Below are 9311 nucleotides of genomic sequence, written 5' to 3'. Positions count from 1 at the left end.
TGGCGTCCAAGTGCTATCCTAACCTGATTCTATTAAAGGGTCGGAAATTTATACAGGGATCTGGAAGAAGAAGATGAAGATGAAGAAGAAGATGAAGAAGAAGAAGAAGAAGAACCTGATTCTGTTATTATCGAAAATGCCCGGTTGCTGTGTTGAAAATTGCAAAAACCACAGCAAAAGAGGCTGAAGTTTTGAATAAGCGCACGTGATGGAGTCATAATGGCAGCAGTTGACGGTACTTTATTAATCTAGTGACTTTAGCGTAAACATATATGACGTGCACTCGGTGCACTCCAATCAAATAAATCGCTATATTATTATAACATTAAAAGTATATACATACTTATTTATGCAACATTTATATAATAAAATATCAATATATATAAGATATATTATTGCATTACAAGTACACATACTTATTTATGGAACGCTTATATGTATGTATAATAAAAAATCATGACTTTAATAATGTATTATCCAAATATAAGAACACAAATAAAATTGCTTGTTTGCCGAGTAGGCAATTTCTTAATTTTCTAACGAAAAATTGGAGATTTTCGAATTTTCTAGCGAATAATTTATAGATTTTTAAATTGTAATTTACAATTTTGTTCTATCAGCGAATTGGCGACACTGTCTATTTTGACATCGCTTCCACCACTCACCAGTCACCAGTTCTATTCCATCATTCACGAGAGAGCCCACGACGTGATATGTGTTGGTGCGGGCTGTCTGGTGTCTTGTTTGTGTAATCACGCGTTGCGTTTGCGCTGGTTTGCGCGTTTTCTATCGTATCTTTCTATCCGTTGACGCCGACGATGATCGAGGCCGATAAGATATTGTATTTGAGAAGATATTTGACACTCATCCGCTCGCAGCTGTATTTGTCGCGATGCGGAATAACTAGTCGTTCGCCGCAATACGGAGGTTATGTTCTCGAATACGTGCATCCTCGGAATCTACGACCAGGCATTTACATCGCAGCGGAAAGGACATATGGTACAACGGTGCCGCAGTCATCACAGTCCGACGTCATTGATCATAAACTGATGTCATTTTGTGACGATGTTAAAAAAGGCCAAGTTTTGGTAGATGGTCTGAAGGAGGTCATCAGTCTGTGTAGCAAGAACGACTATCAATTGCCTCACGATATTGGCGTTTTGTTGCTCAAATGCTGCGGCAATCTACTGCACGAATTAGAGACAGCGGAAAGGAATCATCTAGCGAGCCAGGTAAGGCATAATTTGTTTTACCTAGAAATACAATTGTAAGTATATAGTTCCAGACAGCGAAATCTGCCAAAAACACGTATTTCAAACTGTGTTGCACATTATGTTAGTAAAAGTCCAGCTGAACACAATCCATTGTTTTTCTGATATTGATAAAAATGTATCAGAAAACGAACAGGCCCTGCATTACATTATGATGACAAGGCATGCTCCACTCCTGTAACATTTATGTTGTTATATTATGACTGACAAGTTTTAATGACAAAAAATTAAGCTTAAAGAGGACACTGCTAGGTGGATAGGATTCTGTTAAAAAATCATGATTAAACTTGCTGGCAACTACTGGCATAAAGCTAGCAATTCACTGTCTAGGATATCATGCAGACAAAAAAAAAAGAAATATAACAATAATATTCTAATTGAAACAAAAAAGAATCAATCAAATAAGTTATTTTCATTTGTAGGTATGGCATTTGGCAAAGAAGAATGGTGAAGCAATCACTTTGGAATATTACAACACTTTGCTAGGTGTTAATGAAGAGAATTCTTTGTCTGTGAATCCCAAGAAGTTTTTAGCAGACATGAGTGTGGAGCCAGACGAAAATACTTATCGTTTGCTGTTGAATACAGCCATAAAAACGACTAATAGTGAACACCTATGGGATATCTTATCTGTTACAAAGGATAAGAGTGTAACCATCTACGAGGAGGCGGTCAACGTGTTAATACAGATTTACATGACAGGGAACAATATCGCCAAAGTCGAGCAAATGATAACACAAATGCGGGAGGCTAAACTACCCACAACCAAGGCATATACCGAGCTGGCATGTGGATACGCGAGACTTGGCGATATTCCGAATCTAATCAATATATTAAACGAAGAGCCACAGGACAACGCGAATCTTTTGAGGATAATAAAGATTCTGAGCGTATCCAACAACAGCAGGCATATCCCAGTTATTTTGAATTTTCTAATGACCTCTGTACCGACGCTTCGGACTGAGATCTCCAAGATGATCACAGAACTGATACGTGCCGATCAAGTTGCGGACGCTCACACTATCATAAATTGTATTGCGATGAACAATGAGATGAAGGAGATTGTGCCGAGTTTTATAAATAGTTTCATGAATGAATTAATAATATTAAATGCGCCGATTGACGATATCGTTAAGTACGCAAACGACTTTGTTGAATCCGGTTGCAGCCAACAAGCATTGTTCGATGTAGCGGAGATTGGTTTGAAGTTGGGTAGAAAGAAATTATGCCTTGCGATATTTCAGATGATGAGACGTAAGAATATAGAGATACGACCGCATTATTATTGGCCTTTACTGGTAAAAGCGCATAATAACAAGGGAGAGGCTGAGATATATTCACTTGTGAAATCTATGGTGAACGCTGGTCTAAAAATAGATTCCGACACACTAGTTCATTACATATATCCATATGTAAATACTACGAATCCGACTGTCACTTTACAGAAACTATTACTGAATGACGTATCGAGTGCTATCACATTTACGCCTTTATTATCTTTTCTGCTGCAGCAAAATCGGCTGCAGGATATAGTACCACTGTGCACGTCCCATATACACAACAAGATATACTATAGGGAACTAATGAAACCGCTAGTAAACGCTTATATCGTCACTAAAGACTTCAAAAATTGTATTGCTTTATTGACGGCATTTCCACAAGGTCGAGATTTTATCGGTCTGTTTTTGAAATCATTGATAAAAGTCGAATATCCAATTTATATAGAGGATCTACAGCTTCTTCTGGAAGAATTAATAACACGTGAAGTAAAGATATCACAAATGGATGCAAACATTCTCAAGGACAGACTAAAAACAAATGAAAATTTTAATCTCACTCCAAAGGTGGTGAATCTAATAGAAAATTTAGTTGATCCTTCTATGATAGATTTGCAGGTCATGTCACACCCGAGGTACATGAACGCCAAAGAATTAACATATTACTTAATAGAAGTGAAGAGTTCCACTAATTCCGCCTACAAAGACTATATTAAGAACATTTTGCAGAAATTACTGATCTCATATTGTTTAGAGAACGATTTAAAAAAGGTTGAAGAGATAAAACAAGAATATGATGCATGCCAGTATGAATGGACGCCTAGCATAAAGTCGATTTTATTCGAATTGTATCTCAAGAACAACAAATTGAATGAGGCTGAAGCACTGCTACCCGAATTGCAAATTACACCTAATAAAATTCAGATTGACAGAAACAAAATCGTGATGTACGCTACCGCATTGGTGAAGGCAAATAAGCCCACAAAGGCTCTTGATATTATCGATACATTCAACGCCATTGATTTTAAAACAAACGCGCAGACACATTGTTGTACACTTCTGCAAGTTCTAGCACAGAGTCAGTATCACAATTGCACGAAGGATATGTTAAATTTGCTTCTGAAAAAAAATTACTGTAAAGTAACCACGGAGCTACTAAAACCACTGATGGCGATACCATTAAAACGCAACGATATTTTAGAAGCAGAGACTGTACTTGCAGAATGCGCGCAAAAATTTCACAAGGCACCTTTGATATTGGAAGTATTGACAATATTGTTGGAACAAAAATACAATTCAAAATTGCAAAATGCGAATAGCAGGATAGAAAACGTGTACAATATAATAAGTACTATTTATTCTGGTCAAACAGCAAACACGATACTGGCGATAGCATTAGCAACATTGGACAAAACAGAGAAACTAAAAACTTTATTACAGGTAACCGAAACATTTTTTATTGCGGCATTTAGTTTATATTTCTCTGATTTGCAATTTAATTACAGAACCGGTTTAGTTTTACATGATGTTCTGAATTTGCGCAACAATTATTAATTAATTTTATTGATTTCATTTCTTGATTTACATTTCTTTTCATCAAACCTTTCTAATCTTTCTATTACAGGATTGCCAACTCTCCATGAATTGCCTTGTGTACTATCTTAGTAACATAGAAAGTAACAGAAGTATAGATGGCTTACAAAATATTCTTAAAGTAACCGATGCAAATGGTGTGAATCAAAACGTGATGTGTGAAATTCTCCTTTCTACTTACGGTAAGCTATATTCTCTCTACATTTTAAAGTTTAATGATATGTAAATGCCAGTATGAGCCAACATAGGATATTGGTGTGTGATACGATCAATTCTTTGTTAATCAAAAGTGGTAAACGTTTCGACTCTCGCTTCGAGTCTTCTTCAGTACATAAAATAGTGATACAATAATAGTTAGCCGCAGAATCATTACGAAGACTGTGTCCAATATTACCCAGAGATGTACATCCGGGTAATATTGGACACAGTCTTCGTAATGTGATCTTGCGGCTAACTATTGTTTTATCACTATTTTATATACTGAAGAGGACCCGAAGCAAGGATCAAAACGTTTACCACTTTTGATTAATAAAGAATTGATATATCTTATATTGGCCCATACTGGCACTTACATATTACTAGATTTAATCTTTGAATCTATTGTTATTACTTTTGTTTATATAAACGATCCTAGACGTTTAATATTTACATTCGCAGATAAAATGGGAGACTGCAACCGTGCTTTAGAATTGTGGAAAATTATGTGCACAAAGAATATCAAACCTACCAAACAGTTCAAGAAGAGTTTTACTCAATTTTTATTGTCAAATAATATTTCGCTCCCTCCAGAATTGAACAGAATAAAAATGAAATAAATTAGTGATTACTAATAGTGAATTTTTAAATATTAAAATTTTGGATTATTATTCACCATTACTATCTCAGATTATAACATTGGAAGTGAGAAAGCACAAAAATTTGTGTAAAATATATATATTCAAATAGACATTTTTTTTTTTTAATAAAGCGATATCTGCAATCGTAGAATATACTTTTAAAATATATCAAGAACTGTCTTCTTGTTTCGAGAAACAATTAAATCACATTTATTTCTATATATTATTAATTATAATTCTATATCATGACCTATAGCTTTTTTTCATTATACATAATTAATTTCCAGGTTGGTTAAGGGAATCCTAAAGACGATTAGGCCTAGTTGCACCAACGTTACTTTGACTTTAAACGAAACTTAGAATTCTCTCTGTCTCGTTTTAAAGCCGATAAAGAGACAAAGAGAGTTTTAAGCCTTGCTTAAAATTAAAGTAACATTAAATTAAAATGGTGCAATCGGGCCTAGTCATATTAAAAACCGTACTTACACACAGACGATTTACGTGCCATGATAACGTATGCCACACATCCACTAAAATTTTCGTATATCAATTACGTTTTAATTAGGCTGCGTTCAGATGTTCACTGCCAGTACTGAAAACCTATAGTATACGTGACGTGTACTACAGATTTTCAGCACCAGCAGTAAATGTCGGAACGCGGCCGTAAACGTCTAATGGGTGCATCCAGAAGCACGACCGCTCACTGAGCGCTCGGTGAGCTCTTGCATCTGATTGGCATATTCCATTAGATCGAAAAATATAGACCAAACAGATACAAGCGCTCAGAACGCGGTAACGTTTACTGCGCGACAAAATTTAAATGTGGCGCAGTAACCAATGGGTGCATTCAGAACGACCGTTAACTGAACGTTCTTTCATTTGATTGGTCTATATTTTTAGCTCTAACGGAATATGCCAATCAGATGCAAGAGCTCAGTGAGCGGTGTAGTACTGAATGCACCTAATACGAGTTACTTTCAAAATGAGGTTACGAACCTGTGTTGGCACTGTTGGCATGTGATAACTTTATCAAAGTAAATAAGTATAGTAACGTCATTAATTTGAGTACAAAATACTCCGCTCACTTCAGACTCAATTTTCCTTGTGTATAAATGGAAAGCAACTAATGTTACCGTGTTGTATTTTGCTGCACAACAAGCGTTTCCACGTGCAGTGTGCAGAAGTCATGAGTCCAACTTTAACTCCACGTTTAGTACAAAAATTTTACCGAGCTAACTTTATGAAAATAAGATTAAAAGCTTAATATCGAAAGATTTATATCGATCTGCAAACTAGGTGTATACAAACGCTGAGCGAATTAGAATAGAATATAAACAAAGCAATAATAGCAGTAGGTGCTCGATCTTGCGAGAGATGGCGTTGCAATATATTAGATAAGGACAGATGTATGCATTTAAATCGGTCAGAACAATGTAAGAAGTTAATTAAAGCTGTCACTATTATCGGCTTTTTTATTTGTAAAAGAATTTTTAACTATCGACATCGATCAAGTTCACTCCAGCATCCCCTTAATTAATGAAACAAAAAGGAATTGTTTTCGGTATATTAAAAAAATCACTTCTATCAATTGTGAGTGTTGTTTTATTGTGGAACACCTATTTTGATTTTAATATATTTTGTAAGAATTTTTATTGTGTATTTTTTCTCACTTCTGACATTATAATCTGAGAGAGTAGTGAATAAACGGGAATTTTAAGGACAATACGTGGATAAGGATAATCCAAAGATACATAAAGTAGCCAGATAATAGGAATTAAAATAAACTTGGCAATCTGTATAATAAAGTATGGAAAAATAAAATTTTTGATTCCGAGAATTTCTGTCGTCTTACTTTTAACTATTATTCATATTTACTTTCGAATAAATACTATATTAGGAGATAAATATAGAAATAATATTAGTTATATAGATATAGTGTAAAGCACATTATCTAATAAAGAGATTTGAGATTCTCTCGAAGTAGCGCTCCATAACTGTTAATTAGTTCGAAAGCTTTCTCTTTGACCGGCTCATAATTAACGCGCTCTTTTTCTTTAGCTATGAATTCCTCGATTTTTTTATTATCTTCTTTCAATTTTTCTAATTTATCTTCCTGATTACTGATCTCCGGATAAATCGCATATTTCTCCATTCGCTCTTTAAGTTCGTTATATTCCGCATGTAGTGACTTGAGCTCGTCCTCGCAGATCGACTCTTCGGACACCAGTCCTTCTCGTTCGGTGATTAATTCGTCCCGTTCGAGTTCATTTCGTGTTTTTAAGCCATCCAGATCCTCTAGAACAATTAATTCGCTCTGTTGTTTCTTCAGCTTCTCTTTCATCAACTTGGATTCTATCTGCAGCTTCTCCTCTAGAATCCTTAATCGGTTGAATGTCTGTTGCATAGTTGCATAATCTTTCTTTAGCTCTTCAAAGTCATCGTCGCGATGCACGGTTTCGTAATCATTGTATGGGAATTTATCACGTAAAATAGCTGTTTCTTCAGCTTCCGTGAGGTACTCGTTGTTCTCTACCGCGTTCGCCATGGTCTCTAGCTTGTCAACAATCTCTTGCTCAAGTTTTTCCAGTTTCTCCATTTCCTCTTGTTTGTCCTGTTCATACGTGGACATAAACTCCTCCATCACCTCCTCGCGCTTACGCAATTCCTGATATTTGGTTTGCTTCTCTGATTGATTATCCTCCATGTCAGTCTCCAGCTGTTCCAATTGTTGCTCGAGTTCTGCCACCTTTTTCTCCTTCTCAGCTATTTGCGCCTCTGTTGCAGCAATGTCGGTATTATCACGCTTGATTTTCTGCAACAGTTGCTCCTTCTCATCTTCTGGTGATAATTTTTTGCGTTCTTCCTCCCGTAGCTTGTCCCGCTTTTCTTCTGCCTCGATGATTCTCACTTGCAGTTTCACCGCCTCTTGCTTTAATGGAGAGAGAGCGATCTGCTCCTCCAAACGCGCTTGCTCTTTTGATAGTTGGTCCAATTCGCGCTGCATCTGCTGTGCTTGTTCCTGTAATTCTGTTTTCTGTCGGAATAGATTATCGTATTTCTCTTTTGTAGGTGGATCCATACTCTCAATGATATGTTCGGTCCTTTTTCTCTCATTCTCGATATCTTTTTCTATCGTATGCAGTTTTTGTTCCATCTGCTTCCGTTGCTCGAACATCCGCTCGACTTCTGCCGTCCTATGTTCATTCATTAGCGCCAGTTCCTTAGCCTCCTCTTCGATCACCCCCTTGCTCACATCCAGAGTCATTTTATCCACGACAAGATTGTACTCCGCTAATTCAGCCTGTAGATTCGTCAACTCTGCGGCAAGGCTTTTGGCTCTCTTATCATAGTGCAAGAAAGTAGCTTTCTCCTTGTTCTGCACTTCAATGTCCTTCGTTATCGTTCCAATCTCTTGCGTCAGTTCTCTTATTTTCAGCTGCAGCAGACCCTCGTAGTATCTCTTGTCTTGAATCTGCCTGAAAATTTGAAAAATTAGTAAAATATGTAGAAATGTACCAACAGCGAGATTACGTAACACCATTACCTCGTCATCGGCAGACCTCTGGTGGTACCCGGTCGTATGCCTGCTATTCCATGCTGGGTAATCGGTCTATCCAACACACTGACGTTGAACTGCTTAGCGGTTGCTAGTCCTGTGCCAGAACGACTCAGTCCGGAGCCTATCCTGAATCCACCTGGACCCGCGGTTGGTACACGATTCGACAAAAGAGACGCCGATGGTGGTCTTGCAAGAGCAAGGCGTCCTGGTGTTGCTGAACGATACGTAGCCGAATTGACATACTCCGATGATTCATCCTTATGTCCACGTCGAGATCTTGGTCGTTCGAACTTGTTTTGAGGTCTCACGAAACCCGTCGGTGGCCTATCGATTTTGCTCGAGGTAATGGATACATCCTCCTGGTTTTGTCGCCACCGAGTAATCGGCTGTTCTCCGATCTTACCGGAATCGTTTTTTTCGGAATCCATTTCTCGAAAATGAGCTCTTGGATTAGAATGTTAGACGTTAATCGTAAGTTAATTGTAAATTAAATGTTAGTTAAGAGATGTCTGATCACTGGAAATACAGCTATTGACAACGCATCGTCTACGTATAGTACGTATTAATGAGTGATGACAAATTATCACGATATGGGGAATAGCAACGAACCACACGAATGTGACCAATGTTTTGTTCATTGTAGTCATAGAAACTGGTGCGTATAGTTCATTGGATTTAGTAACGGCGCCTATAATTGTGTGTGTGTGTAGAATCACTGTAATGTGTTTTTACTAATAATAATAAATTTTTTTAGCGCAATTTAATTTTTATACAA

At 36.9% G+C, this 9311-nt stretch overlaps 2 protein-coding genes across 2 annotated transcripts; one reads left to right on the top strand and one right to left on the bottom strand.

Moving 5' to 3' along the window:
• The first annotated feature begins 708 nt into the window (after positions 1-708).
• On the top strand, positions 709-4966 carry bsf (bicoid stability factor). Its single transcript, XM_018518424.1, has 4 exons — positions 709-1232; positions 1694-3988; positions 4173-4323; positions 4799-4966. The coding sequence occupies exons 1-4, from the start codon at positions 819-821 to the stop codon at positions 4954-4956; spliced, it is 3018 nt and encodes a 1005-aa protein (XP_018373926.1). The 5' UTR covers positions 709-818; the 3' UTR covers positions 4957-4966.
• A 747-nt stretch (positions 4967-5713) lies between these two features.
• LOC108767921 (intraflagellar transport protein 74 homolog) lies at positions 5714-9219 on the bottom strand. Its single transcript, XM_018518061.1, has 2 exons — positions 8522-9219; positions 5714-8453 (listed from the first exon to the last, which is right to left on the bottom strand). Exons 1-2 carry the CDS (start codon positions 8962-8964, stop codon positions 6929-6931), a joined length of 1968 nt encoding a protein of 655 aa, XP_018373563.1. The 5' UTR covers positions 8965-9219; the 3' UTR covers positions 5714-6928.
• Between the last annotated feature and the right edge of the window lie 92 nt (positions 9220-9311).

The sequence above is a fragment of the Trachymyrmex cornetzi genome, unplaced genomic scaffold (assembly GCF_001594075.2).
Source record: "Trachymyrmex cornetzi isolate Tcor2-1 unplaced genomic scaffold, Tcor1.1 scaffold121, whole genome shotgun sequence".
NCBI lineage: Eukaryota > Metazoa > Arthropoda > Insecta > Hymenoptera > Formicidae > Trachymyrmex > Trachymyrmex cornetzi.
The sequence above is the reverse complement of the archived record's forward strand: the minus strand, read 5'-3'. Positions and strand labels throughout refer to the sequence as shown.

What these genes read in the sequence shown, in the direction of transcription:
- bsf (XM_018518424.1), top strand. Translation starts at nt 819, where the DNA reads ATGATCGAGGCCGATAAGATATTGTATTTGAGAAGATATTTGACACTC. An exon ending in GGAATCATCTAGCGAGCCAG is followed by an intron (nt 1,233 to 1,693) that starts GTAAGGCATAAT and finishes TTTCATTTGTAG; the next exon opens with GTATGGCATTTGGCAAAGAA. An exon ending in AATTCTCCTTTCTACTTACG is followed by an intron (nt 4,324 to 4,798) that starts GTAAGCTATATT and finishes TTACATTCGCAG; the next exon opens with ATAAAATGGGAGACTGCAAC.
- LOC108767921 (XM_018518061.1), bottom strand. Translation starts at nt 8,964, where the DNA reads ATGGATTCCGAAAAAAACGATTCCGGTAAGATCGGAGAACAGCCGATT. An exon ending in AGAGGTCTGCCGATGACGAG is followed by an intron (nt 8,454 to 8,521) that starts GTAATGGTGTTA and finishes TCAAATTTTCAG; the next exon opens with GCAGATTCAAGACAAGAGAT.